At 46.3% G+C, this 27,968-nt stretch overlaps 11 protein-coding genes across 11 annotated transcripts; 4 read left to right on the plus strand and 7 right to left on the minus strand.

Annotated features, from left to right (window-relative positions):
- The first annotated feature begins 133 nt into the window (after positions 1 to 133).
- Positions 134 to 5,631, plus strand: C8R40DRAFT_1140708 (RNB-domain-containing protein). Its single transcript, XM_046229477.1, has 14 exons — positions 134 to 257; positions 324 to 1,397; positions 1,454 to 1,871; positions 1,929 to 2,568; positions 2,619 to 2,952; positions 3,006 to 3,163; positions 3,221 to 3,595; positions 3,644 to 3,917; positions 3,981 to 4,082; positions 4,139 to 4,433; positions 4,490 to 4,550; positions 4,603 to 4,801; positions 4,857 to 5,219; positions 5,274 to 5,631. Exons 2-14 carry the CDS (start codon positions 390 to 392, stop codon positions 5,355 to 5,357), a joined length of 4,311 nt encoding a protein of 1,436 aa, XP_046090989.1. The 5' UTR covers positions 134 to 257; positions 324 to 389; the 3' UTR covers positions 5,358 to 5,631.
- Positions 5,632 to 6,047: 416 nt separating this feature from the next.
- On the minus strand, positions 6,048 to 7,641 carry C8R40DRAFT_1158497 (uncharacterized protein; the record flags this gene model as incomplete). Its single annotated transcript, XM_046229744.1, has 2 exons — positions 6,048 to 6,615; positions 6,677 to 7,641. The coding sequence occupies 2 exons, from the start codon at positions 7,639 to 7,641 to the stop codon at positions 6,048 to 6,050; spliced, it is 1,533 nt and encodes a 510-aa protein (XP_046090990.1).
- A 203-nt stretch (positions 7,642 to 7,844) lies between these two features.
- C8R40DRAFT_1166124 (uncharacterized protein) lies at positions 7,845 to 8,582 on the plus strand (the record flags this gene model as incomplete). The annotated part of the gene is made up of 1 exon (XM_046230800.1): positions 7,845 to 8,582. The coding sequence occupies one exon, from the start codon at positions 7,845 to 7,847 to the stop codon at positions 8,580 to 8,582; it is 738 nt and encodes a 245-aa protein (XP_046090991.1).
- A 131-nt stretch (positions 8,583 to 8,713) lies between these two features.
- On the minus strand, positions 8,714 to 10,037 carry C8R40DRAFT_1158498 (RTA1-like protein; the record flags this gene model as incomplete). The annotated part of the gene is made up of 7 exons (XM_046229745.1): positions 8,714 to 8,935; positions 8,992 to 9,177; positions 9,238 to 9,300; positions 9,362 to 9,502; positions 9,567 to 9,661; positions 9,713 to 9,802; positions 9,863 to 10,037. The coding sequence occupies 7 exons, from the start codon at positions 10,035 to 10,037 to the stop codon at positions 8,714 to 8,716; spliced, it is 972 nt and encodes a 323-aa protein (XP_046090992.1).
- Positions 10,038 to 10,704: 667 nt separating this feature from the next.
- On the plus strand, positions 10,705 to 13,620 carry C8R40DRAFT_1083597 (VID27 cytoplasmic protein). Its single transcript, XM_046227264.1, has 11 exons — positions 10,705 to 10,796; positions 10,851 to 10,868; positions 10,924 to 10,944; positions 11,002 to 11,071; positions 11,124 to 11,242; positions 11,291 to 11,546; positions 11,599 to 12,215; positions 12,264 to 12,499; positions 12,553 to 13,178; positions 13,244 to 13,418; positions 13,477 to 13,620. Exons 1-11 carry the CDS (start codon positions 10,778 to 10,780, stop codon positions 13,597 to 13,599), a joined length of 2,280 nt encoding a protein of 759 aa, XP_046090993.1. The 5' UTR covers positions 10,705 to 10,777; the 3' UTR covers positions 13,600 to 13,620.
- A 500-nt stretch (positions 13,621 to 14,120) lies between these two features.
- On the minus strand, positions 14,121 to 15,184 carry C8R40DRAFT_1083599 (uncharacterized protein). Its single transcript, XM_046227265.1, has 6 exons — positions 14,956 to 15,184; positions 14,891 to 14,903; positions 14,793 to 14,837; positions 14,713 to 14,739; positions 14,251 to 14,660; positions 14,121 to 14,197 (listed from the first exon to the last, which is right to left on the minus strand). Exons 1-5 carry the CDS (start codon positions 15,060 to 15,062, stop codon positions 14,289 to 14,291), a joined length of 564 nt encoding a protein of 187 aa, XP_046090994.1. The 5' UTR covers positions 15,063 to 15,184; the 3' UTR covers positions 14,121 to 14,197; positions 14,251 to 14,288.
- Positions 15,185 to 15,636: 452 nt separating this feature from the next.
- Positions 15,637 to 16,985, minus strand: C8R40DRAFT_1034311 (oxidoreductase; the record flags this gene model as incomplete). The annotated part of the gene is made up of 7 exons (XM_046223420.1): positions 15,637 to 15,744; positions 15,872 to 15,996; positions 16,062 to 16,247; positions 16,300 to 16,423; positions 16,480 to 16,713; positions 16,763 to 16,894; positions 16,950 to 16,985. 7 exons carry the CDS (start codon positions 16,983 to 16,985, stop codon positions 15,637 to 15,639), a joined length of 945 nt encoding a protein of 314 aa, XP_046090995.1.
- A 159-nt stretch (positions 16,986 to 17,144) lies between these two features.
- C8R40DRAFT_1083606 (cytosine-5--methyltransferase) lies at positions 17,145 to 20,348 on the minus strand. Its single transcript, XM_046227266.1, has 15 exons — positions 20,246 to 20,348; positions 19,980 to 20,188; positions 19,822 to 19,926; positions 19,665 to 19,770; positions 19,544 to 19,615; positions 19,455 to 19,487; positions 19,072 to 19,409; positions 18,889 to 19,019; positions 18,605 to 18,818; positions 18,464 to 18,550; positions 18,166 to 18,399; positions 17,737 to 18,101; positions 17,626 to 17,677; positions 17,490 to 17,567; positions 17,145 to 17,427 (listed from the first exon to the last, which is right to left on the minus strand). Exons 1-15 carry the CDS (start codon positions 20,258 to 20,260, stop codon positions 17,214 to 17,216), a joined length of 2,253 nt encoding a protein of 750 aa, XP_046090996.1. The 5' UTR covers positions 20,261 to 20,348; the 3' UTR covers positions 17,145 to 17,213.
- A 13-nt stretch (positions 20,349 to 20,361) lies between these two features.
- C8R40DRAFT_1035714 (uncharacterized protein) lies at positions 20,362 to 21,448 on the plus strand (the record flags this gene model as incomplete). Its single annotated transcript, XM_046223523.1, has 5 exons — positions 20,362 to 20,453; positions 20,501 to 20,851; positions 20,907 to 21,000; positions 21,050 to 21,170; positions 21,207 to 21,448. The coding sequence occupies 5 exons, from the start codon at positions 20,362 to 20,364 to the stop codon at positions 21,446 to 21,448; spliced, it is 900 nt and encodes a 299-aa protein (XP_046090997.1).
- Positions 21,449 to 21,484: 36 nt separating this feature from the next.
- Positions 21,485 to 22,755, minus strand: C8R40DRAFT_1035614 (CrcB-like protein-domain-containing protein; the record flags this gene model as incomplete). Its single annotated transcript, XM_046223517.1, has 4 exons — positions 21,485 to 22,099; positions 22,148 to 22,245; positions 22,293 to 22,324; positions 22,379 to 22,755. 4 exons carry the CDS (start codon positions 22,753 to 22,755, stop codon positions 21,485 to 21,487), a joined length of 1,122 nt encoding a protein of 373 aa, XP_046090998.1.
- A 357-nt stretch (positions 22,756 to 23,112) lies between these two features.
- C8R40DRAFT_1083618 (muts domain V-domain-containing protein) lies at positions 23,113 to 27,456 on the minus strand. The gene is made up of 22 exons (XM_046227267.1): positions 27,033 to 27,456; positions 26,757 to 26,975; positions 26,460 to 26,709; positions 26,107 to 26,397; positions 25,992 to 26,053; positions 25,838 to 25,945; positions 25,697 to 25,789; positions 25,509 to 25,646; positions 25,334 to 25,456; positions 25,112 to 25,280; positions 24,998 to 25,061; positions 24,880 to 24,941; positions 24,735 to 24,830; positions 24,660 to 24,683; positions 24,402 to 24,610; positions 24,297 to 24,342; positions 24,194 to 24,239; positions 23,962 to 24,137; positions 23,841 to 23,908; positions 23,743 to 23,785; positions 23,204 to 23,690; positions 23,113 to 23,152 (listed from the first exon to the last, which is right to left on the minus strand). Exons 1-21 carry the CDS (start codon positions 27,405 to 27,407, stop codon positions 23,449 to 23,451), a joined length of 2,904 nt encoding a protein of 967 aa, XP_046090999.1. The 5' UTR covers positions 27,408 to 27,456; the 3' UTR covers positions 23,113 to 23,152; positions 23,204 to 23,448.
- Between the last annotated feature and the right edge of the window lie 512 nt (positions 27,457 to 27,968).

Raw genomic sequence — 27,968 nt, forward strand, 5'->3', positions numbered from 1 at the left:
CACTTTGTACTTTTGTTAGAGTTTAACGTTCAGAAAACTTCCCTCAATACATAGTACTTTGTTAGCGATAACTTCGTTCAATTCTAAGAACCGCAGTTGCACCATGTACGTGTGGGAAAAATATCATTGATGGGGCGTTGCGTCTCCAACGACATAACCTACTCTCTTACTCTCCACAACCGATAAGCATTCCTTCCTTCACAAGCCCCACAGGGCAAAGCCGTCCAACTCATCACAGAGTATAACCAACTTAAAAGGTATATATCTATGGTTGATTTCGTTGTCTTGTTCGCTCATCCCTGTTTGCGCGTCATCACCCGTAGATATTTGAAACGAAAAAAAACTGTTGAAAAGTCATCTATTTTCCATTTTTTCTCATTACGAACGACATGACCGATGAAGTTACGCCTCAAGCTCAACCTTCTGTGAAGAAGGAGGACAAGAAACCCGTTTTTTCAGCCAATAATCGTGGTGCTAAACGGAGTGTTTCGAATTCCAAACCTGCTGGCAACACGAACAATGCCCAAGGAAACCCTCGCCCTTCTTCCCGGAGCAGCAATAAGAAGCCCACTCAGGCGCCAGAATCAGGTTCAGAGTCTGCTACCCGTAAAGGGACAGACTCTGGTAAAAAATCGGAGCAGCAGCAGCGTAAAAATACTGGTGGTGCGAACCGTCAGCAGACCCATCGCAAGGCTTCTGCCTCTCAGGCCGGACGACGTGATGCAAAATCGTCGCCTGTCCCTCAGAACAAGGAGTCGAGTGACGCACTTTCTTCCCTGCAGCGGGTAATCGCCGATCTCAAAACAACATCACCCCAGCCTCCTGTTAACAACCCTGGTCCCATAGGTAGCTCCGTGTCATCCAACCTCCCGGTTAACGCACCCGTTTTCCAACCAGGGAATACGTACGCTGGTATGGCCAGTAACCTTGACCCTAAACATCGCAAAGTTCAGTCACTGGGCGCTTCGGGTCTCTCCGGTAACTTCAACTCTTTCTCTCCTAACCTTGGCTCAATGATGGAGGATGCCGAAGATTCCTCTGGCATGCCGCTTGAGGAAGGTGAAATTCCGAGTAACTATTACACCTCCCCTGGACACCAGATGCGTTCACAGTCCCAGAGCTTTACCGCTCCTCGATTCGCCGCTTTGGCAGCACAACAAGAGCAGACCGACCAGCTTGGCCCATCTGGACGTCCTCAGCTTGCCCCTAATTTCATGTTTGGCGGCGGTGCGACGAAGAAACCACAACGTTCAGGAGGTATGGGACCTCCCATCAACGAGGATGTTGGTTTCCAGTTTCCACAGCAACAACAGAATTATCAATCGGATGTACCAGTCCACGAGTCAGGTCACAGAAAGGCAGATAGCGGAGAGATTACCGGCATAATGGCTGAGCAGGTCTTGACTTGTTATTGCTGTTGTTTATGATCATGTGGCTGACTGTATGCTGTCAGATTGCTCTTCAGAGTCAAATTGAAGCGCTTCAGCACCAGCAACAAGCGTTGTACCAACAGCAACTCGCTTCAAATCAGGTTCTGTCCTTCCAAACACCTGGCTTGGTCCCTAATCGTCATCGACGCGTGCAGAGCACGGCTCCTGGTATAGGAGCTGGCGCTTTCAATGTGCCTCAGAATCCTATGGGTCAGTTTAACAATCTAGGGGGCCTTGGCCTTGGCCTAGATGGTCAGAATCAAGGCATTCCTAGAGGACATGGTCGTCGACATAGTGTGAATGTAGTCAACAAGTCTGGTCCTGGTACTTCCATTGGCGGCTTTAATGTCAACGATGGCTTCGAAGATGGTTTTGCGCCTCCTTCCAACTTCAATGGTCATTCGCGTCAGGTGTCGCGCGCAGACAATAGTTGGCGCATCAGTACGTTTGGATCCTTTCTCCTTATTCGAGCATGTGTTCTTATTTTTGTTTTTGCAGATGGTGGTGTCGGTGGTATACAAAACACCGCATTCACCTCAGATCTTGCTCAAGCTCAAGCGCAACTTCAGAGTTTGCAGCAGTTCCGTGCTGCCGCCGGAGGGCATCATCACAAGATGGCTTCGTTCAGTTTCCCTAATATGTTGCCTAACATGATGGCCGCGAATATGATGGGTATGGGTCTTGGGGGTATCAATTTACTGCAGCAGCAACAACAGCAATTCCAGTCTCAGCTCCAACAGCAATCTGCCCAACCACAGCGCAAATCTCTATTTGCCCCCTATCTTCCTCAGGCGTCACTCCCTCCCCTTCTCGCAGCAGGCAAACTGGTGGTCGGTATTCTCCGTGTAAATAAACGAAACAGATCAGATGCATATGTTGCAACCGAAGTACTCGATGCGGATATCTATATCTGTGGTTCTAAGGATCGCAACCGTGCTTTGGAAGGCGATATTGTGGCTGTCGAGCTTCTTGATGTTGATGAAGTCTGGGGTACGAAGAAAGAAAAGGAAGAGAAGAAACGGAAGAAGGAGGAAAACGCTGCCTATGACCTCAAGTCAACCGCTGGTCGCAAGGACGACAAAAAGAAGGACGATGTCGAGGTCGAAGGGCAAGGTCTGATGTTGTTTGAGGACGAAGAGTGATTATTTTTTGTGTCTAAAGTTGTTACAACATTAATGATTGGTGTAGGGTTACTGACGATGTCAAGCCCCAGTTTGCTGGCCATGTTGTTGCTGTCGTTGAACGCATGCCTGGACAGCTCTTCTCTGGAACTCTCGGTCTCTTGCGTCCTTCTTCTGCCGCCACGAAGGAGAAACAGGAGGCGGAACGCCGCGAACGTGAAGGAGACAAAGGCGATGAACCTAGGCGTGCACCCCTCGAGAGACCCAAAATTGTCTGGTTCAAACCTACTGACAAGCGAGTTCCTCTTATCGCTATCCCCACGGAGCAGGCACCTCCTGATTTCATCCAGAATTCAGACGCCTATGTTAACAAGCTTTTCGTCGCTTGTATCAAGCGTCACGTAAGTCTTCCTCTCGTTGTTCTTTGCTTATGAACTCGCTGACTGGTCTGTAGCCCATTAGTTCCCTGCATCCCTTCGGTACTCTGGTGGAGGAACTTGGTCCCATCGGTGATATTGAGGTTGAAACAAGTGCCCTTCTCAAAGACTGCAACTTCCCGACCGAGGATTTCACGGACAATGTCATCAAGTGCTTGCCTCCCATCCCATGGTCGTGAGTATATACCTATTTGTGTTGTTGGTCATCGTGTGACGACTACATATGATTTAGTATACCTGAACGCGAACTAGAGCTCAGGAAGGACATTCGAACAGCTCGTGTCTTCTCAATAGATCCAGCTACGGCGAAGGACTTGGATGACGCATTGTCCATTAAGTTGAATGATAACGGGACTTACGAAGTCGGTGTCCACATCGCTGACGTTTCTTACTTTGTCAAACCAAATACTGCGTTGGATCGCGACGCTCGCAAACGCGCCACTAGTGTTTACCTCGTTCAACGTTCTGTCCCCATGCTCCCTCCTGCTTTAAGTGAGCAACTTTGCAGTCTCGTACCTGGTCAAGACAGGCTCGCTTTCTCTGCGATCTTCACCCTTAGTAAAGAAGCTAAGATTCTGAACAAATGGTTCGGAAAAACTATCATTCGGTATGTTTTTTTCAAGGGCAATAGGATTTATCGTTGACGTTTGTTTAGATCGGCCTCTCAACTCTCCTACGAGGATGCTCAAAATGTGATTGAAGGCAAGACTTTGGGCGAAGTTCCCGTAATTCCTGAGCATAATGCAAGTGATATTGAACACGATATCAAAATACTCCATGGTCTCGCGAAAAAGTTGCGTCAAGAGCGATTCGACAACGGAACTCTCAGTCTCGAATCTTTGCAGTTACAGTTTAAGCTGGATGATAATGGAATCCCGGTTGACTGCTGGCAGCGCGAGCGCAACGATGCAAATGATTTGATACAAGAAGTAAGCTAATATCTTTCATATTTCATAAGATCTCGAGTTGGCTGAATATCTGCATTGTAACAGTACATGCTCCTTACCAACCTGTCTGTCGCGCAACATGTCGCTGTGCATCTTTCCGAACAGGCGCTTCTTCGCCGACATGACAACCCGCTTGAACGTCGCCTTGTAAGTATCTTACGTCATTGTCTATAACCTCTCACCAAGTTGGTCTATTGATCCAGAACACATTTTTGGAACGCGCTGAACGTCTTGGCTATAAAATGGATACGTCTTCCCCTGGTGCCCTGATGCGCTCATTCGACAGCATACGTGACCCCACTGCTCGAAGATTGCTGGAGTTGCTCTCGTTTAAAGCCACGCAACGTGCCAAGTACTTCTGTAGCGGAATGCTGGATATTGCCAAATACCACCATTACGCCTTGAACGTCCCTTTGTACACCCACTTTACCTCGCCAATACGTCGCTACGCTGACCTTCTCGTTCATCGTCAACTCGAATCAATCCTTCAAGGAGGAGGTTCGTTGTTTATAGTGCTTTTTCTACGAATCGCTCATATACCTGTTTCTCGATAGCTGAGCCCAAGTTCACTATGGACCGCGATGCTGTGGCCAAGGTAGCCCAACAATGTAACATGTATGAACTTTTTGCAGCTCATTTGATCGTTACTCATTGCGTTGGCCCACAGTAAACGAGACTCTGCTTCACTGGCACAAGAGCAATCCACTCACTTGTATCTATGTGTGCTGATCTCTGATCTTACTCAACGATACGGTCCTGTTATCCGTCAAGCCAAAGTTATAAACGTGCTAGACGCCGCCTTTGACGTTTTAGTCCCCGAATTTGGCATTGAGAAGCGTGTTCATGTTGACCAAATGCCTATCGACGTGAGTATTCTCAATTGCTTGTTCACAATCCGAACTGATGTTCAAATATGATCAGAACCATGTCTACGACGAGCACACTCATACGCTTCAGATCTACTGGTCCAATAAGGATGTGATTACTTGGTTGGCTGAAAACAGCGACGACGAACATCTGAACAAGATCAAGCAGAATGCCGAACAGCATGCTCTGAAGATGGAAGTAACCTCCCGATCAGTGCACGATGAAAAGGCGCTCTTCGATGAGGAGGATGTTGAAGAAGATGAGATTATTCTGGGTCGTAATGATCAATCTGCGGGGCCGGAAACATCGAAACAGAGGTTGTTATCAATCGCCAAGCCCGCGCCTGTTTTCGAGGGCCTCAGGAAAGCTCCTTCTGGTCACAAAATTCAGGACATCCGCGAACTAATGACTGTTCCTGTCAGTATCTCCGCTGTTTGTGCATCTCATGATCACTGACTACATCTGCTCCAGGTCATTGTTACTGCTGATCTGACTAAGAGTCCTCCTGTCATAAAGGTGTACAGTGTCAACCCTTACGCCGAGCAGAAGAATTGAAACTGAAGTTGCTTTGGGGTCTCCTCTTGAACACGTTGTATTTCTACCTAATCCTTCAAATTTGCCTCCATTCTTTCACTCTCCTCTCCTTATGAAGTTACTGACCTAACCAATCTCTTTGGCCCTGGTCATGTTTTTACGGCCGTTTGTGGTCTGCTCACACGTATTATGTGGATTACTTTTACAGATTGGTGAACCCGTTTATGCTGCGTAGCTTGTATTTCGTCGTGTACCATCATTTAGTATTGAGAAAAAATAAATTCACTATGCTTTTATTTATGTGCCGCTTCAGCTCAGTAAGCAAAACCAGCTAACCAGCTACTAGGAAGTAAACTATTTGTGCAAACACCTAGAGTCGAACGCGGATGTGTACAGAGGTGCACGGTGACAAAACCCTTGCAACCAAAATTTGAAGCTATCCTTGGGATTGGAAATTGGAGAGCGCCGAAGGCGAACGATGATCGATGAAGGCTCACACGCGAATACATGTCAATTGTATAGAGCATTGCATATGCAGTTCTCGAATATCATACCATGCATTCTTCACATTAAGACTGATGTACACAATGTAGGACAACAAACGAATGGATACATGAAATAAAATAAAAAGAGGGAAATACGTACGATACCAAACAAAGAATAGAATATACAACTACTCGACAGTGGAACACCAAAAGTTACCACTGAATGTTAAATCCAGCCGGCTGGAGGCGATCGCAGCAAATCGTTCCGACGTGCTCCTCTAGTGCTAGTACTGGATCCGGAATTACGACCATCTTTCCAAGACTCGGGAGTAGGAGGCGAACGTTTACTAGTTGTTTGAGAACGGGGTTGAAAATCTGAACAATACTCATTCGACGCTTTGATTGACGCGCGGTCATCAGATATCGTGCTGAGTTCCCTTGCTCGAACATGGGGTGGTGATTGCCCCGATCGATCGAGAAGAGTATGCATACTCGAGAGGGAGGTATGCTGACTATCCACGCCGTAGCCTGGATTAGTGGAGTTGGAACTCTGTCCACGAGAATGTGTGCGAGGAAGGCGAGGCTGGAGAGCAGGCTGCCGCTGACGGACCTCATCCGAGCAAAGTTTGTACAGGTCATCGAGATCGAGATAGGAAGCTTCATCGCGGAGCTCCAGCAGTGCCTCGAGGCGGCTCTGTGAGTTGGGTGGATGCAGCTGCGCAGCTCTTGGGAGTAATTCTGGAGCATCTGCACTTCCGACTGGAGAACGGAGATAGTTCAGTATATGCACATATCTGGGAGAAAGCAAGTCGGTGTCAATAAGAGTGCAGAATGATAGGACCAAGGGATACTCACGGTGCACTGGGACGATCGAGGAAGATATGGATATTCACAGGAGCCTGCGGTAGCAGACCTTGGGAAGCAAGGTGATTCCGATAGGTGGACATATCATCACTGGCTGTGGAATACACCGACGACGCATCTGAGTCCCGCCGTGGTCTTGGGAACAGAGAATGGAGGTAGGAAGCCAATTGGGATGGGCGCGAAGTTAAAGTTTTGAAGGTGGTCTTGTGAGATGTGGTAGAAGTTTCCACAGTCACCAGAACCGTAGAAGGATCGACTACGCCAGAAGGTACACCAGATATCAAAACTGGCTCGAAAGGTGGCTGAGGCGATGACTGAGTGACATGAGCAGGGAGCGCTGGTACTCTGAACTCGTCTGAGTTGGATCTGAGTTTGGGTTTGAGAGAAGATCGGAGACTGGGCAGGGATGGAGTAGGAGGAAGAGGCGCAATGGCAGAAGGCGGAGTAGGCCAGGATAACCCCGCAGATGCGCTGAGTATATCATTGTCGCCCTCGTCATAGTATTCGTCTTCCGAGCTCAGATCGGAGTTGCGAAGATCAGGCGGAAGAGATGGCAGTGGCGGGCTCTCCAGTGGCTTTGACCCAGAGGTAGCTGAACGCTGCAGAGTCGGTCTGGACGAATTGAAAGATTGAGAGGTAGAGGAGCGCTGTAATGAGGGTCTGCTATCAACTCCGGAGTCATACAAAGCTTCCTCCGGAGTCCTGACCACAGTGGCGCCGGATCCAAGGGGACCATGTCGAGCATTGTTCACAAGCTCAATGCTCCTCGCAGGTTTATGCTGGGATTGTGAAGCAGGGGATGAACCATTCTTGTTTCCCTTGTAAAAAGAAGAAACTGAGGACTGTGTAGAATGTCGCGAAAGCCAGCCCATCGTGTTTGACAAAGTCAGTGAATGTTTACGACTTCGTGAAGATTTAAGAGAAAGGTTAGAAGTAGAGCGCGAATTCGAGTTCATGAATAAAAAAGATGAAGGAGGAACGTGTAAGTCGGAAGGTTGCGAGGCAGTGGCCAGCATGCTTGAAAGTGAAGTACGGCCATCCTTCTTCCAGCCTTTTTGTTCTAACACTCAATTGAGATGAAGAACAAAGAACATTGACCGGTCACGTGACCCAATTATTGTCTGCTTCCGTGGCCATTGTACTTTTCTCCTCCGAATCGATGGATGTCACCGCTAAATTCCAAAGCTCTATACCTTACACTCTGCAGTCGGTGTCGCCCACGCTCGCTGCTCTACATACTCGAAGAAATCGTAGATTACTCGCAGAAACCACAGGCCCTGATTCCGAGAACTCATGTTGCGGCAAATGTGGGCTTTATCTGTTTGCTGGTGACAGTAGCACCAGAGTCGTCCGAATGAAGAATGCAAGGCGACGACGGAAAGGCGGAACGAATTCACCTACACCTACTCACAGGACGAGCAGCAATACAAGGGCGCGGCAATCTACGTGTTTTCAATGCGGCTGGGTGACTGAATTTCCTCTTGACAGGGAACCGGCATCTTTGTTCCCAATACAGCAGACTTCTTCATTCAAAGCAGCCGATTTGTTGAATATAGAGCAACTACACGTACCTTCCAAGTCCCTTCAAACGCCGAACGATGCTCCCGCTGAGTCGAGGGCGTCATCATCGCAGAGCATTGTGCAAGGAGAGACTGCATCTAGACAACTGCCGCCCACATCATCTCAACTCCCCAATTCGGGATTCAGTGTGCCCTCCGTTCAGGGGTCTAGAGTGACATCTACTCCTATTCCTACTTATGCAAAATCCAGGTCTCGTCCAAAGAAAAAGAATGGATTGCATGAGATGTTAGCTCAGAACAGAGCCAAGGAAGAAAAAGCCAAAAATGCATCAAACAGTGGCCAATCTGGCCTCACTGCATTCCTAAATTCTCTCTAGAAGAGTGCGTGTGTACCATATCAGGATAATTATCCAAATGCTGACGAGTAGTATAATAGTCCAATATAGCCTAATGATCTTAATGTACCTCTAACAACGAGGAAACACTCAACGCATAAAGATGATGAATTCTAATCTACCGTCGAGGCTTGACTTCTCTTCACCTCTTCCTCGTTCTCGATCTTTGCCGCGTTTGTGAATGGTGGTATAAACCTTCCCGGCCAGAACGGAAGATAAACCGCGATCGCGAGGAATAGCGGGAGTGTATCGAGTCCGTAGAAAAATGGTTCGGAGGTAGCGAGGCGTCCTTGGAAGCCTTCCGAGAGTTCGATCGTTCTGTATACCGAACGAATCTACACAGCCAAGTGTTACTCGCGATAAGAATTTCGACGGATATCGCGGGACGTACCAGAATTCCTATACAGCTCACAATCATGGTTCCGGCGAGAGCGCGCCAGTCCTTGTACCAAACAAGTGCTTGATCTTTCAAGTAAATTTCATACTGATATTTTCGAACACGGTACAGGAAGAGTACAAAGATGCAGGTGAAAATCAAGAAGGAGAAGAGCTGTAAAGCGAGTCCTGTGAGGAATACCTGTTTAGATTTTACGGTCAGTTTGAACGTCGAGGGTAAAATTACAAAAAGTATACTGACTCTGGATCCGGCAAGAGCAAGAGGTGCATCATTTGCAGATATTGACATTGCCCCTCCGATTGCCTATTCGAACCAACATACATGAGCACGTTCTATGGATGTTTGTGATAGCACAGCGACGCACCTGGATCAAGAATGTGGTAATGTCGGACGAGATAAAAGTTATGGTGATTCGGCGTGGGGTGACCAACAAGTACTTGTCACATCGAAGATAGCGTGCTAAGCGGCCTAATAATACGTATTCAGCTGCGATGAAAGCACAAGGCTACGTGGAAGTGGGAGGGATGGTTAAATTGAATGAGGTATTGCGACTAGATCGAAGAACACACCGAAAGGACCACAAAAAGGTATTCAACGATGTAAATCCCCTTCGATTCGGGATGCGAGTGAAGTCCAAAACGAGTTCCAATTCCGAAAGCGAATGCTATTAAATATTCATTCGTTCAGATCCAAGTTTTAGTTTGAGATAGCTCACTGTAAGCTCCAATAGTCATAGATAGCATGAATTTCCCTCCCCATTTCCATATAGACAAAGATTGTGCTATTGCAACAAAGACGAGGAGACCTAAGATGATATGAATAAGTCAATCGGAACGCCATTTGTGGATGGACCGAATGACTGAACTGAAAGCAATAGCGGTCAAGGTATTAGATGCGATGTAACGTAGTGGATTGTATGGGTCATCTCTCGGATCTGCGAAAGGGTCTGCTGGGCGAGGCAAGGTTGTTTTTTGGGCGGCCAGCACAGATACTATGAAAGACGAAACCCATAACAGCCAGAAGGTTAAAGGGCGGAACATGAGAGTAAAAGAATGAAAGCACGTTAGAGTGAAAACATCATTTCTCGGTTTGTCAGTGTCACTCTCAGACTTGAGTTTGAGTATGTGTGCTTATGATCACGGCCGCCGAAATCATTCAGGCTGAGTCAGCCACCTGCTACAACGGGTGCCTGAGAGGCTACTCCTCGGAGGCCAAAGCAAAAAAACCACAAATCGTTCAAAAATCATGTAGTGACAGAGTTAATGCATCTATCATTTTTTTGGTGCCCAAAGATCATACAACTCTCTATCAGCCGGGTCGAAGCAGGTCAGCATCGACGGGTCCGCGCGAATAATAGGTTTCCTTGTCCCTAAGCTCAAATTCGAGGAAGCAAACACGCCCCGCAGAGATGTACGGGAAGCCTCATGGGACAAGCTGTGAAGACTTGTGCTTAGAATGGTATTGGCTGCTGAAGGAGGGGACCCAGTTGAAAGCGTCGATGATGGTGAATGACGCCCCAAAGGCTGAGTACATTGACGTGAGATCAAAAAACCAAGTACGGTATACGTATACTTGCCTCAGCGCTCTTGTTTTGTTGACTAGCAAAGGGACTCCCGGGATTTGACGACATGCGGTTGCTGCTGAACCTTAGCCAAAGATTCAGACACAGAACAACAGAAGGATAAAATGTGAGAACTCATCCCGTGACCCTGACTTTCGTGAAGTCAGTGGCGAAGCATACCTTGTATTTTATATCAACGATACCATTCTCCTTGTTACCATGAATATCTTCAGAAGCTGTAAGATTGTGCTCTCTGCTCGATCCGTGGCCTCATACTGATACCCTTCTGTAGTAATTAGCAAAGTCTGGCGTTCGTGTTCATCTTCTCATTCTCGAATTTTTCGCTTATGTTGCTTGATGCACAGAGGATCCGAATGCTGCGGAAGGTGCGTTACTTCACGCTGAATCTTATGGCGTCGTCTACTTACTCCAAGCCTGAACAGTGGTCAAGATCTCTACAGGGCAGCTCTTTCTTCTCCGGCCAGGCAATATCCGCACCTCCAGAGAATGCATGTATGTGCTCCGTGTTCTGGAACGATAACATCGATCTGATATCATCCTGAAGCTACAACGATGCAATGGCGACTATTCGTCGCGTCCCCAACGTAGAACACAATTTTTTGTTGGTTATCACCAGAGTTTATGAAGAGGGAGGTCAGGAACTTTTGGAAGACGAGGATGAAAGTGAGCCATGGCACAATCGTCAATCTACTTGATCTAACTTCCTTTCAGCTGACGAAGAACGCGAATTTCTCATCAGCCAAGAGCTCGAATTCCGAACCGACAAGACACCCGAAGGCGACCCAACATTCGTGTGGCGCGACCTGGCTGGGGATGTGGACGAGTTTTTCGAATTCCTGGCGATCGGAACAAACGACCCCACAAAGGTGTTCTTTGAAACTTGCATGTACCGCGCAATGTACGAACGCAAATACGCGCGCAGTGCAGACAGTGTCGCTGAGCCTGATTTGGAAGAATTTGTGTTCAGGTGTGTTTGTTCTCTTCATCCTCATCGCAGTCTGCATCTGATACGCGATAAGACCTCGCACCGTGAAGAAACCTCCTCCTAGGCGCAAAGTTGCCAAAGCGCCATCCACTTCATCCGTCGAAGAAGTGAAACCACCTTCTCCCACCGCGAACACCTCTTCGCCCAAAGGCAAAGGGAAGGCCCCTGCAGCCAAGCAACTTCCCGGAACTCCCGTGTACGAATTAGAGGAGATTGAACTCTACCACTGGGAAGGAGAACAAGGCTTCGTTAATCAAGGGATTTTTTCGGCACATATTGTTAAAACGGGCCAGTATAGCTATGTTTTGTGTGCCTCTACCGATGAGGGCATACTACTTGAACATGATTTGAACTCAAGCATGAACCCCAAATTCAATCCCCGAATGCATTCGGTTACATGGAACCATGTTAAAGAGGGTCAGGATGTGAACAGCTGGCTGTTTGCTTTTCCTTCAGAAGAGGAGTATTCCAAGTTTTGCACGATATACCTACAATGCGGATGGGAAACACTCAACCAGTTACCTTTCAGCAAGATCAAAGAGGAGGATAGGAGATATGTTATGAGCTCAACCAACGAGGATGTGGAGATGCTTGATATTGAGGACGAGGAAGAAGACGAAGAGGAGGTTTTATCTGAACTAGATCCTGACGGTATGCGCTCTCACTGCTTTACTTCTGCCTTTCCTCAATGACACACAGAAGAAAGCGAGTCTGATTCAGAAGAGGAATACGATGATGACGAAGAAGAGCCGCGTCCGCTTGACGGTGACAGCAATTCTCAACTTACCGTAGGCTATCGAGGGGACAACGCCTTCGTTGTCCGCGGTAACAATATTGGTGTTTTCCGGCACAATCCAGATAGTGGCGCGATGAGATATGCTGGTACAATGAGCAAGATCTCGACCCCGAAAGGACAGGTGTTCAAACCTCAAAATGTAAGTTATGGTCTTCATAGGATTTTTCTCATCATTTTGAACTCATCATGTAGATCATGCTTCACGAACAAGACACCAAAATGGTGTTGATGAATCCTTCAGATCCGCACTCTCTTTACCAGGCAGATGTCGAATACGGAAAGGTCGTCGAAGAGTGGAAAGTCCATGACGATATCACTGTCAGCCACATCGCACCGACAGACAAATTTGCACCGACCACACACGAGCAAACCCTAGTCGGAGCCTCTCATAACGCATTATTCCGCATTGACCCTCGTATCTCAGGTTCCAAGATGGTGGACAGCCAATACAAGCAATACGCTGGGAAGAACAAATTCTCTGGTGTTGTGACCACTGCAAGTGGGAAGCTCGCTGTGGCGAGCGAGAAGGGCGATCTACGTTTGTTCGACTCGATCGGGAAGAACGCGAAGACCGCGCTTCCTCCATTGGGTGATCCTATCATTGGTATCGATGCCACCGCAGATGGCCGCTGGATTGTTGCGACTACCAAAACGTATTTACTGTTGATTGACACACTGATTGGGGAAGGCAAATATCAGGGTAGCTTGGGATTCGACCGTAGTTTCCCCGCCACCGCGAAGCCTATTCCGCGGCGGCTCCGACTCCGGAACGAGCACGTCGCGTACATGAATCACGACATCTCATTGACACCTGCCAGGTGAGTATCAAGCAGGACAAAAAAATTTTAAGCTCTTTCGGCTTGCTGATCGTCTTTCCATCAAGGTTTAATACCGGCGAAGGCCAGGAAGAGAACGCTATCGTCACATCCACTGGCCAATTTGTGATCGCCTGGGACTTTGCCAAAGTCAAGAAGGGTCTTCTTGATCGTTATGAGATCAAGAAATATGAAGACAAAGTCGTACAGGATAACTTTAGATTTGGGGATGATAAAGAGATTGTGCGGTTTTTTTCCTATTGTCGCTCTTTTCCTTTCGATATGCTAATGCGGATATCAGATTGTTGCACTAAAGAACAATGTTCTTCAAGTGAACAAGAAGGCTTTGAAGAAGCCTACACGACAATCTCTCGGTGTAGGAACGGGAGCAAGCAGATCTAATATTGTGAACGCCCCATATTGAGAAAGGACTACGAACTTCAGTTTCTTTTTGTTCACTTTTTTTTGTTTATTCTGTAATAGTTCGCAAGTAATATATCCTCTTATCGATGCTGTCTTTCAATTCTTACTTTCCCGTGACAAGGAAGAGCACGGAGCGTGCTGCGATGGATGAACTTGTGGTGGTGGTCACTTGTCATCCCAGGTACTTAGTCAACTGTTGACAAAAAAACATTAACTTTGATACATCTCTTCCTGATGGCCTGTTACTACTCTGCCCTATTATAATAGGCTGAACACTACCTCGAAACATCGTTGTTGAACGATAGCCTCGGATCGTTGGAATTCAACGAACATTCGGAATTGTATCAACGAAACAAGTGCCTGGGATACTTTATTATTGACATTAACAACATCACTTCCTTCAAAGATAGTCCATTTCATGACGGAATCCTGGACATAGATAGACCAAGTGTCTAAAAATGTCAATATCACACAGATGTCAGACCGTCATCATCCACATTCTATGGTACATAACAGATTCACGTTCCAACGGGTAAAAATCATTATATTGGTTTAAGACTCCTTAAGGCTATTCACTAAATAAATACAGATAGTGATATCTAGGAGACACGCAGTCAGTTAATGACACAGATATCGATGAGAACCAACTGACTAATAATTCGAAGGCGAGGCTGCTCGGTCGACAAACTCCTAGTGCATCGGAGCAGAGTATTTTGAACTACTATCCCTGGAAGAATCGTCCCGTTGTTGACCATCTCTGGAGTGCACATAGCGCCCGATCCCCAGATGCCAGCAGATACGAGGTACCATTAAAGTAAGACCTAATCCGATGGTTGTCCATAGCATGGGACTCCAAGTTCTGAAATTCCATTTCTCGTCGCCCAAGGCCCATATAGTCACATAGAGGTGCAGTATATCGCCGATGAGAAGCGGAGTAAGGAGGGACAGCACGACCTTTTCCTGTATCGCTGGAAAGGAACCGAGATGATTGCGAGCGGCCGAGAGGACAAAGTGGTTGATGACGCCGACAAGAAAACAAACGTGTGCGAGTTGTATCACAGTCTGAAAGCAAATGAATACATATCGCGCTTGATGACCTCAGATAGATACTCACAACTAAACCAGCGCGCGATAATTCAGCCTAAATGAGACAAGATTAGTTCGCGGAATGTGGGCAACGTATATGAAGCTTACCGGGGGAGGGTTGTCTGCAGGCCAAGGAGCTTGTCCTTCGAATGTCTGGCAGGATACTTAAGAAAACCTAATCACGAACTGATATTACGATATCTTACCGTCTTGGGATCCCTTGACGATGAAGAGCGATGAGCACGAGTCGGTATTCAATCGAATTACTTACGATGAGGCACCAATGAAACCAAGGAGACAAAGCAAAGGCTCGTAGCAAGCGAAAATCGCGTAGTAAACATGAGGAATTGCGGAAGTGGGTCGAGGGGAGGACTTCATTACGGTCGATTAATGAAGAGCAAAGGAATGTGGGTAGTTATACGCTGAGTTCAAAGATAAGAGCAGCCAAGTTGCGCAACCACATGAGAGAAGTCAAATTAAAAGGTCCATCACCATTTCAAGGCAAGGTTCTCATCAGCCAAGTTTGACGTAAAATTAACTTGGTCATTAAAATTCTCACGGTGGAATAGTGTATAAAAGTGCTCGGTTTTTTCCTTTCTGATTCTCTTCATCTTACATCCGAGGTCATCTTATAAACCAAGGAACATCCAAGTTTAAACTCCTCCATCTTGATGTACCTAATGGCGAGGACCGAGAAAACTCTCGCTCATGCGGGATGAAGATTATAATGCTCTTTATGTGTCGTTTTTCTCTTGCATTACAGAGCTTCGCTTTTTTCTAACATTTGCCACGTATTAGTCCCGTAGAATTGGGGACGTATCAGACGTATCAGAATACAATGAACAGGTACCACCTGGACAATTCCCTTCTTTCGGTGCTTTTGCAAACAGTATTTCAGATAATATTGCGAGTATATCCTGGGTATATCTACTTTTTGTATATATGTAGTGCATCACAAAACAGTTTTGAAGAAGCCTTTAGCTGCCAGATATTCATCATGCTCATTTCTATGCTTCAAGACTTTGCTGTCAACACCTTGACGCCAGAGCGGAAGGCCGATCTGTGTAAAATGTTCCATAAGGGTAAATACGATGTGAACGGGGAATGACCATGTCGTTGTCAAAGAAGGTACCGGTGAAAGCAATTTAATCAAACAACCACAAAAAAACTACAAAATGTTTACGCACCCATCCTACTACGGCATAAAGTCCATCTAGCAGTACATTGTGGTGTGGTGTTGCGCCTATAGTTGAAGAACGGAAGATATTGGAAAGTATATCCGGTGAAATGTGGAAATCGCCTCGTTGAACACCTATAACCGAGCGACAGCGAAAGAGTAAATAACCAGATCACCGGTATAGGAAACGATTTGATCACCGTGAATTAACTGTGTCGCGAGTACGTCCGGTGCCGTTGGTTTGTCTGATGAATCAACTTCCAGCGCAACTTTGGGCTTGGTACGATTTTCTTCTGCATAACCTGGGGTGTCAATGTTACCGGGAAACATAATGTGAACAGTACAGTCGTAAAGAATCAGTTCCGAGCGAAGAGTTTCTGCCAGACCTACACTTCCACGATAAGGAACGAGTTACGGATACCTGGCGATGAAATATACCTCGAAGCGCGTATTTTCCAGGAGAATATGTCGAATAACCGAGCATTGACATGTATCCGAGAAGGGAAGAGATGAATACGAGCTTTCCTGATGTTCTGTCGCGTACAATTGCTTTTGTATATGCCTTCAATCGCACAGTTGTTATTCAACAAACTTGCCAGGACTAAAAGACCAACTCACCAGGGCGGTGTATGCCTGTACCCAATATGAGTTATCCATTCCCTTGCGCATAGAGTTTGCGTCTTCCTCGACAAAAAAACCCGGAGTCGCTGCTCCTGCACACATAAACACCGCATCAGGATATTTGCCGCCGTGGTCCTTTGACGCCACTTCCAGTGCTGCGTTAGAACTGTCGGCATCAGTCAAGGAGTACGAGTAGGAGCATATGACTTGATTGGGGTTTTGACGTAGTTCCTGCAAGACGAATTAAGGATGAATGCCCGATGCGTGAATCTGAACGAACCTCCAATTCTGCTAACGCCTTCGTCAGACGCTCCTCATTCCGAGCGACGATAGTAACGTGTGCACCCATGTTCGTCAGGGCTTTGGCGACAGCGAGCCCAAGTCCGGAAGAGCCTCCAGTGACATAGCAAAACTGGGTTGTGACCAGTCAGGATATTTCAGTGTTAATTTTTTTTCCCGGCGCATACCTGGCCCCGAGGGTCCCATTTTTTTGTCGGCCACATGGCCCAGATAGTAAGGAGCGTAACAAAGATTGAAGTGATTACCGCGCTCTGGAAGTCCCAGAGTTGCAGCATTCAAGGTGGCACAGTCGTTGTTATAAGCAGAAGTGTGGCGCCCAAACATTATTAATATATACAAGCTGTGAACCCTGCTGTAGCACACGGTGCGAGCAAAGCGAGCCACCGTGGCGAAGGCACGGGTTCTAAAGCTTGTTAATATATATTTGTATCCTACAACGCTTGTACAACAATCTGTTCAATTTCCGAATTGACTTCCACATCCTCCAAGATCATCGCTTCGCCCTCTGCCCCTGCTTCTGATTCCATTTTTTCATTCAAATCTACAAAATCTCCTGCTGGGGCAACTTCGCCGCCATCTGCACTTGCTTTTTTGTCTCGTATGGAAGGAGGAACTTCTATTCCAAATACACGAAGACTCAGAGCACTGGAAGACGACCCGCAGGTCAACTGGATTGCTAAACGTGGAGCGAGGCGGATATGACTTACTTTTTAGCTTTCTTGTCCACCATGAGCGATATGGAAACGCCCGACTTCCAGATAGGCACCAGAAGATCATGCGCAAGTCTAGGATAGACTATGAGTGTTGGTTATTCAATTTAAAACATACGCAAGGTCCACGCACGAAGCACCATCAAGTTCTTCTGGGGGGAACCTGAAAATATGACATCCCAAATCTGAGGGGAGGAAAATTTCAGTTGCAGGGCATGTGTAGAGTACGCATATTGAAGCACACCTAGATTATTCAAGATAGGCCTGAAAGATTCTTCGAAAGATGTGCAAAGCGGGTAGTGCGACATCACTAGATGCTTGAGAACACTCATGTTACCATTGACGATGGATGTAGGATCAGTATATGGAAGAACAACAGGCAACCCTTCTCCCAAAATCCTGTATTGAGCTTCGACGCCCTTTCCTCCTTCTTGCTTCGTAAAAACCTTGGTTCCGGCAGCGGTAAGCCGTATTTTGGTAAAATCATTCGCAAGTATAATTTGCTTGATCAAGTCATTGGTAAGGTACATTGAGCGCACAACATCGCCTTCTGGATTGCGGACTAGCACATTTGACGAAGGGAATTCAGATGTCAGGCGTAGACGTGAGCTAGACGCGAAGTGCAATCAGATACAAAAGGAAAGCCAAGTATTCTTGAATATGCTGAACTTACATGCATGAAAGCAACGCTGGATCCCGCGGGGACAGGAAAGTATACGGCATTTCTTTGAAAGACCCATTGCCACTACTGGTGCCACCGCCGCCTCCTTCTTGAGTGACCGACTTGACATCAACGCCGGGCATTGGATCGACAATCGTGTCACTGGTCTCAGGTTCGCTTTCAAGGCGAGGCTTCTTGGTTTCTAGTTCGGAAGATTCCACATTCTCGATCGTACGTTTCCTTTCCCTGTTCCAAACAAAAGTCAGTCTCAAGGCTTTTCAATGAAAATGTGGTGTAAGAGCTCATATACCTGAATTCAGGAACCTCTATGAGTTTCCGCTCCAGAACAGCAACGAAAAATCCACCGGAATCCTGCAGATGTGGGTATATCCGCATGCTGATGGAGCACTAGATCAGACGACGAGAATGATTAAACAGTTACGCGACTTACCACCGTTCGAGTTTTAGTTCATGGGCATTAGGAGGTGGCCAATGGCCCGGTGTTAATTTCGTAGATGTTGCCGCCTGCGGGTCAGCAGCAACGAAGGCCTCGTACGTTTGATACGTGGAAGAGATGGATTTGTCTGCCGTGGGTCTCCATGAACTCATCCCGGGCCTCCGTTTGAGCTCAGGGAGATTAGAGGACACATCTACCAGATGGTATTCTGTGTGATCAATGAGGAGAATATGGTCAACTGTCTTTAAAATTGTAACGTCAAATTTCTGTTTTCTCACCCGGATTACTTTCGAGCGCAGCAGCAATGACCGCTTCGTTCTCGACCGGGTTAATGGAACAAGTAGAATAAACGATCCGTCCATTCGATTTGAGCATCTTCATTGCTCGCTGAAGAATACGCAGTTGTAACCTAGATCGATATCTCTTCGTCAGGGGTCGGAGTGACGAAAAAAACACCGTACCCATGCAGACCATTACCATCGTTAGGCTGCCAGTGCTTCCAGATTCCTATGTTCTTCCGAAGCGTTCCATCCCCACTGCATGGTACATCACACAATATCCGATCGAATAATAACTGCTCTTTCCTATTTGTGCTGGAAGCAGCCGAAAGTTTTATCGAAGGGTAATTCGAGGCGTCGAGGTTGGTTACCATAAATGCAGGACTTGGTAATCGGGCCGACTGATGTATAAGAAGATGAGTACGTTTGTAGTCACTGTCGTTGGCAACTAGGAGACCAGAGGGGATGGAAGTAGAGGTGAGCGTATCTTGAGCATGAAGGGCTTCAAGCAGTTGGGCTGTCTGAGACGGCTAAGTTGTGAGGCGACGATCGAAGATGCCACATACCTTGGAACCAGGAGCGGCACACATATCCATAACCTATAACGAAGAGCATGTAAAAACATGCCGAAAGCACCCTTTCAACGGAAACGCACCGTATGATGAGGTTCAACCTCAAGGAATAACGGAGGCAGCATGCTGACTGCTTCTTGTCTTGAAATATTGCCCTGCGTGATATAAAGAACTGAATATGCTATACGGAAACGACGAACTCACAACTTCCGTTTCAAAGACGAGGAATGAATGGAACTTTTTGAACTCGGGTGACTTTCTGAGCACCTTTTTGGGTATGTTGAATTGCCATGCTAGTCCGTCCGGATACCTTGTAAAAATTAGAACCGACATGAAGATACTAATGCTTGAGTTTATTCACCAAGGAAGTTGTACTGGGGGAGGAAGTTTTTGATCTTCAAATGTAACATTGCTCAAGAGAGGTACATGAACATTTTTAATAGTTTCATTCAACGACTTTGCTATCCTGCAATGTTTGATAGATGGATACAGAATGAACTGGAAGCATAGTGTACGCACTGTCTACTACCGGCAACTCTGAACGTCGTAGGCAAAGGAGTTCTGAGTGCATCCAGAAAGTCTTCCCATTCTTCGTCCGGAATAATCTTCTGTGCTTTATAGTAGGCAAAAAACCGCTCGTTCTTCATGTCAGATTTTTCGATAAGATCTGTGCGGTATTCATCGGGTTTGGGTTTTCCGCGACCGCCTCCACCGCGACCTCCTCTCTTCTAAGTGTTGATTAATATAGAGGTAGCGGAGAAACAAAAGACAGCTGGTCGACTAACTCTTCCTCTGCCCATTGTGGTCCAGGTAAAAGAACTGAAATAAATTTCGTGAATAAGCGCGCATCGAAATAGTAATTGCCGCCGGTTAAATCAAATGACTTCTCCCATCACCTTGAATGAAAAGGAATCTCGCGCTGGTCTCATACAGCAGCTCTGAGGAAGAGAACAACTTGGAAAAGGTATCGAAAAGAGCGGTCCCCAAAAAGAAGTGAGTATCTTTTTTACGAATCAATCCTCCTGCTCATGTTCATTCAGAAAACTCCCTGGTCTATCACCTTCTTTGATCGTCCAAACGCCCAAAGATGATCCCGCTTTGCATCAAGGACGAATTCGCATTATACCTCACATAGATGGCCAATGGGCATCGCATGTATACGTGTCTATCAGAGTTGAAAGGCGCTCTGCCATGTATAACCTTGTCCTCGATGCACTCAAGACTGCCAAAAATCTTGAACCTGCTTTACACGATTTTCCCAGAGTCGATGAGAACAAATCTGAGAAATACTTCAATTTACATGTATCCTTGTCGAGACCCATCTTTCTACGGACACATCAAAGAGACGATCTGAAACGAGAAGTAAAATCTTTGGCTGAGAAAAGCAATAAGTGAGTCACTTCTTCTATGTTGTCGCACTCTATGGAGATTGATGATAATGGATAGCTTCAAAATCTCATTCACTTCTTTCTCCATTTTCAACAATGACGAGGAAACCAGGACGTTCCTAGCCCTGGATATTGGCTCGGGTCATCGAGATGTATGCCTTCATTTACCATCCCAATGCCCATTCGCTCATACTTCCAAAGCTTAAACTGTTATCGGATGGTCTTTTGCCTTTTCTCGCCAACTTGCGCCAAAAAGAGTATTACGCCGATCCCCGTTTCCATGCATCTATCGCTTGGGCTCTCCTCCAAGGCACTACTTCATGTCCTCCTCAAATGAAAGTCACAATCGCGGAACCAGATGATCATGCTTCTATGGCGGAGAATTTTTCATCTCCACTCCTCAGTGGGATGCTTCCAACCCAAGTCGCCCCTTCTGTCAATGTCTTCCGACCAATCCTTCACCTTCCTGCATCCTTGACCACCATACTCAATGAACAATACGCTTCACCATTGTCATCCCAGTCCTGTAGTGCGTTTGATATACACGAACTTTGCGTGAAGATTGGGAAAGATGTATTTTCATGGAGGCTGAAAGGTTGAGTCGCTCTAGATTACAGTTGCATATATTATGAAAACCTAGGTGAATGAGCACATCAGTTGCTTTCTGACGCTCCCTGACAATAATGAAGGTCCCATGATGATCAGAAATAACAGTTGCCCTGCTCCCCAGCTCATTAAGACATATCTGGGTCGTTCCCATCCTTGCAATCCACGAATTTCTACAGCAAATGTGCTGATCGTCGTTAAGCATCCGCAGAAACCGTCATCTAGACCTTGAAGGAGTGAACATCCATTTGGTGATATTGGCTTGCTAGCGATAGATTGGATAACATGAAAGGCTGCGAGAAGGCCTGACCCGGTAGAATTAGCGGCGAATGTTCCGAGTGGAAAAGTGGTTAGAAGGGGGTTAAGTAACGTCGAGAGTATGTAGCGAATAAGAGTCCCAGGAAAAGCAAACAAGAGCGCAGCCGTAGCTTGGTGTCGATATGAGGTTGGAAGAAGAAAGTATGCCGGAAGAGTAGCCGCGTATATTAATACAGATAGAATGGATATTATATACCGCACAGTTCGAGAAGGAGGTTGAAGTGTCGGTAGGAAAGGATAGATTACTCGAGCCATATACGAGCCAAAGAGGACAGATGATAAGGAAATCGCCAGTGTGAAGACTGTTTTCCCGAGACCGTCCAGGAACTACAGTCAATTAGCCAATGAACTCTTGTGTAACAATTTGGGACGTACAGTACGGAGCCCAGCATGTTCAGCATCTTCACTGTTCAACCAAGAGTTAAAAACATCTAGTTGCCAGCTTGAGAACGTTGTAAGGGAACCGCAGAAGCCTGAACTCTGATCAGGTCAACTCTTGGATTCAATGGATCTTTTTCACCTGTAGTTATCGCAGTATACAATGGAGGATAGCTATCGAGATGTATATCAAATTTTAGGTTATGAAAACAAAGGTACGATACTCACAAGTTACCCAATGGTTCCTTCAGCTCCAATCCAAAGCCCATTACGAAGCATCCTAAGCCTTGCACATATGCCAAAGGAAAGATACTCTGGCCATTATAAGTAGTCAGCGCCACCAATCCCAATCTCGCTAAAACTCCGAAAATCGAAGCAGGCATGAGAAGAATCAGGACATGAGGCGCAAACGGATGGTATGTTCGTGACCGGTGGAGTTCATGATCATGATGGCTGCTCTGCCGGCTGGGAGGTGGTTGGTCTACAGATGCAATAGAGACTTCTGATCCAACATCGTGTACAGATGTATGGATTTCTCTATGTGAGTTTCGCCTCGAGGACAATCCGCCCTCATGCTTTTTGCCCAGTGTCCTGAGAGGAAACATCTAAAGGGAAACGAAAGAAGTCCAAGAGAAGTTTGTCTGCGGCAAGGGAGGTCATTCGCCCCTTCCACTCAATTCGAGTCAATCGCCCCGGAATACGCCACCTGAACCGTTAACGGTTACTTACTTATTTTTAGATGCCAATAGAGCAGTAGGTATTACAATTCTCTTTTTCGATATTGAAATTCTACACATGTGTATTCTTGTGTATTATTGTATCGCAAGTCGCAGCAAAGTCGTAGCAAGTACAGGGTTTTGCATAATTCCGTGAAAACAGGGTTTTTTTTTCCTACTTCGGTCCGATTTTTGAATGTTCCGGACCCAACTTTGATGTCGACCCGACGTGGCAACAACGACCACCCGCTCAACATCCCGACACACTGTTATTACATTAGTGCCTCTTAATTGTTAGAAAACTTCAATATATGACAGCAGCCTCTCAATACTAAGCTTTTTAGTCAATAACTGCTGGATCCTGTTCTTTTTGCAGCTATTCCAGTAAATTTTAGGTGCATGTACATTGTGAGGAGACAGTGTGCAGAGGTATGGCGCTGTTACTGGGCACGACGCCAAGCAGTCAGCTGTCAGGCCGGAGATCTCGGTCGAAGTCGCTTATGGGCGGTCCGGTAAAAAAAAAATTTCCCATTTTCACGGAATTATGCAAAGGGCTGTAAAGCAAGCATTCATCGTCAAAGGTTAGAACGTAGTCAGAAGCGACTTCAACCATGGATTACTCTCGATTTGAGGAAGAAATTTCTCAACATGAGCCTTCAGTTGTTCAAGTTGCTGCTCCGGCGAAGCCTCCTTCTCCTCATCCTCCTCCATAACAACATCTTCCCCATCCGTCGGAGAAGCCCAAGAGCGAAGAAAGTCTTCCACGATTCGGATACCTTCTTCTGTCACTTCAGGCGGAACGTCCACGTCCATATCCTTGTCATCTAGAGGGGACAATGATTAAGCCGTCAAATGGCATATACTTGAGCAACTTACCCCCGCCAAAATCCTCCAGTTCATCTGCTTTGCATTTCGCAAGCTGCATTCGGCCTCATTGAACTATTCGACAAATGAAACACAACAACTCAACATACCTTCACAACGCTTTCGGGGAAATTGGCCAACTCTGCGACGTGAATACCAAAACTCTGGTCAGATATTCCTTTGAAGACAGTCAGTTATCCATGGTCATCTGTAAAATCCTAGGGTCCTTACCGGGTTCGACCTTGTACAACAAAGTGATCTCTCGTTTTTCATCTTCTGCCCCTTTCTCCCCTACATGAGCAACTACATGCAAATTCTTAACGTGCGGAAGCTGCTGGTCCAGCGCAGTGAGCTCGTGGAAGTGTGTAGCAAAGAGACAGAAGGCGTGTATTTGCGATGCGATGTGTCTGTGATTACAAGTTTCGGTCAAAAACTTGACCAATGGAGACAAGATAAAACTGACTCTGAGATAGCCCAAGCCAATCCAAAGCCATCGTACGTCGACGTTCCTTGAGGAGCAGAGTGAGCGCACACAAAAAGACAAGACGTAATCAGGATATGCACACCTCTTCCAAGTTCATCGATGATAATTAGAGAATCTTTCGTGGCAGACTGCAGTAAGCAAAATCAAATTCCACCTCAGTAAGACGCATAACGAATTGCGTACAGACCCGAAGAATGATTGCGGTCTCTAACATCTCAGCCATAAATGTTGACACCCCCTTCAACTGGCTATCTCCAGCCCCGACACGGCAAAGTATGGAGTCAAAGATAGGAAGCTTCGCTTCCGAGCATGGCACAAAGCAACCAACCTGTGCCATCAGTGCGATTACTCCTACTTGACGAATATAGGTCGACTTTCCGCCCATATTGGGCCCGGCTATCAAGGATTAGTTATCTTGTTTCACAAAGCAGAAAAATCCTCATACTAATAATCTGAAATTCACTCTGATCTGAAAAGGAAGTCAGCGGTGTAAGATCTACTGCAAAGGTTTTCTCCACACCTTTGATCATCTCCACGTCGTTGGCTATGAAAGAAACGTCGTCTTGAACTTCTAGACAGGGATGTCGGGCGTCACGAAGGATAAGGCTTCCCTCACCTTTTGAAGACGTTATTATTCACTCAGATCATACTCATGAGAAGCTTACCACTTCGTAGTATTTCGGGCTTGACGTAGGCCTCGGGAGCGTTGACAGACACATGGGCGAAACTGAGCAGCACGTATTTCTTAGCAACTGTGCGACAAAGAACAGATAACCCACTCACCTCAAGATCACATCCAACTGTGCCAGAAGGTTGTTCAATGATTCAAGAACAGGCGTATATGTGGCTTGGATAGATCAGCTCAAGTCGTCTTTTATATAACGTAGGTTCACTCACAAGCAATATTTACAACCTCTTTCACCAGACCACTCTGCGTTCGAGTATATTTGCTTGAATATTCTTGGTAGTCTTCGGCAAGTTGCTTTAAAGTTTTGGTAGTAAAGAATACACCGCTTTTTATAGTTCCCAGCTCCATATATTTCTTTGTAGAGAGACCTTTTGCATCCTAGTTTTACTTTTTGAGCCATATTATTATTTGACGAGTGGAAAGAAGCGCACGTTCTTCGTTAGCCGGAAACAGTAACCGTAGGTCGCGTTATTCTCGAGATGCAATTTCTTGTCTAGTTGCATGTTGAGATCGTCACCAACCGCACGGTGCTCGTCGTCCAGACCATCTCGGACCTAATTCACTAAAATAAGAGCAGTGGTCGTCTAAGGTAGACCTTCTACACACTTCGGTAAGCTTTTCTGCAAGGTCCTGTAGCCGGGGGTCATAATCTGGTCTAATTACATAGTTGTGCTTATCCAGTTCCTTCAGATCAAGGGTTTCTTCAACCATCTCTGAGTACTTTGAAAGACTGCCTTCATGCTCCTAAATCAAGTAATCAGTATGTTCACTGACATGCATTTTATCAAATTGACTTTTAGTTTCTGCAGACACATCTCTTGCAACAGCTTATAAGACTCCTCTTCTTCTGATTGTACGCTCTCCAGGGTTTCAATCATCCCCGGTAGCTATATCTTTTGTTAACGAGTCATTGCTATTGGGAAATAAAGACTTGCCTTGAGTACAACCTGATACACTCTCACCACGTCTTCGAGACTCGCTTGCGACCGCTGGAATCTCTTACTCACTCGATGCAAATCAGGCATATACTTCAGGTATTCGTCCTAAATCAATTGTTAGATTGATTTCGGCTGTATATTGAACATCTACCTGTAGAGTTCGACGAGAGTTTGTATCGTCGACAAACATTTGGACCAGATCTTGGCGTTTTTCTGAAACGAAAACTTTTGTGAGATTCAATCATGATCTCGGAAAGAGAACACACTAATTTCATGTATGTTCACCAGTGGTTGCTTAAGCCAAGTTCCGAGAAGCCTCGTGCCCTGAGCCGTCTTACATTTATTCAACAAACCAAGTAACGTCGTATTTCGTGTTGTTACTCCAACATTCCCTGGAGCTTCCGTTAAATTGAGTGCCCTCAGCGCGCTGGCGTCAAGACGCATGTATTGGCCCAACTCGTGTGTTCGGATTGCGAAGGCGTTATGATTGGAAGGATCGGACAGAAGTGACAAATACGTGATGAGCGCAGATAACGCAGATGGAGCAGTTGGGAGTGCTAATTGTGCTGGAGGATATTGATTTTGAATATGGACAAAAAGATGAGGAACACGAACGTACGAATGGTGACGGATGCATCCGCTGAGCTGTTCTCCGTTGCAGATGGCATGGCAGCCGCTGAGAGTAAACGAGGCAAGTCGTCCGCAACATTTTTTGTTGAAAATTCGCTGGGCTTTCGCTCTGTGACCACAACGCCACATCGGTCTAGTACGGCCTTAAGCTTGTTAAGATCGACGTCGCGATCCGTAGATCCTGAAGCGGTCCCAGTGGGAAGGATGGCCTCCTTCACTGAGAGTTGTATTATCAGAGACTGCGAAGAAGTAAATTCCTGAAAATGAGGACACTGGTAGAATTTACCTCAGTGTTGGAAAATAAATCGTTGTCGACAAAATCCGCGACTCCGAGTTCGCGCACACTGGTATCTGCGAATGCTATACCGACTGTTTTCAATTTGGTTTTGCCGCCAGAAGAGGAAGCCGTCGACGCTATCTTGATTGCCATTACTATCGGCGCAGTTGTAAGGTCAGTGTCAACAAACAGCAGATCCTCGACTGCTTGTAGATTTCCAGGCGACGCCTGTGAAGCGTATGTGCATCAGGTCAGGAGAATACAATATAGCAATACAGTATATACCTCTTTGTCGAGAACAAACTTCGTGACTCTCTTTCCTTGCCCACTTTCTGGTACCCATATTTCAACTTTCAATTGCTTGATAGTTAGGGCCTCCCGTAACAACATCTGTGCGACAGTAGTCTTCATTGTCACGCTAGGCAGCCCTGCAGCTCTTCCTCCCGCTCCAAGATATTTGATGACAGAATTTGTGTGATAAACATGTGTGGCGACATATAGGGCATCTGGACCGTAGACTGCGTAATAAGCATCAGTTCCTGTACGATGGAAAAGTCGTAAGGTGCCGGAATCTGGCGATTTTGGCGGAAGTTTTCCAAAAAATGATATGAATCCGGGGTCAGTGACAGTGTCAGTTTGCTCTTTTTCCTTGTCGTACATCGAGATTCCGCATGAACTTGAAGTTTCAGAAGAAGCGGCGCGTTAGAAATTCAGAAATGTTACGAAGTGTCACATCACATGTCATGATATGGTGTGACGTTGGTCACACTCAACTACTATCCAACTAGTCCGATCGACTTCTGTTCTTCAACGTCAACGTTTGAACCTTCTTCGTTCTTGATTCTGATTGGACCTCATATCCTGCCAAACCTTAGACTATGACGCCTCATAGACACCTCAAGAGGCCCTTTATACTCTGCTGTCAAGATATTCATGTTAAGACTGAGTATTGAGGTACTGATGTTTGACCTCCGAGTCGCCTAAGGTTGCCCAGAGTTGCCTAGCATTGCACCACGAAGACGATGCTATCCGACATGTCTGTACACAACATAGGAGTGATTTAGAGACATGCGGCGCTGTGAATACATGGTACGCGTTGATTGGTGGCTGTTCAATTTCACTCGATGATTTGACAGGGTGGCTAACCGTAAGTAACCGTCCGCAGTTTTAACCTGTTTTTGACATACCTTCTTGCACTCAAGCTGGATATCTCGGTCCGTG

The sequence above is a fragment of the Lentinula edodes genome (genome assembly GCF_021015755.1).
Source record: "Lentinula edodes strain Le(Bin) 0899 ss11 chromosome Unknown C8R40scaffold_3, whole genome shotgun sequence".
Classification (NCBI taxonomy): domain Eukaryota; kingdom Fungi; phylum Basidiomycota; class Agaricomycetes; order Agaricales; family Omphalotaceae; genus Lentinula; species Lentinula edodes.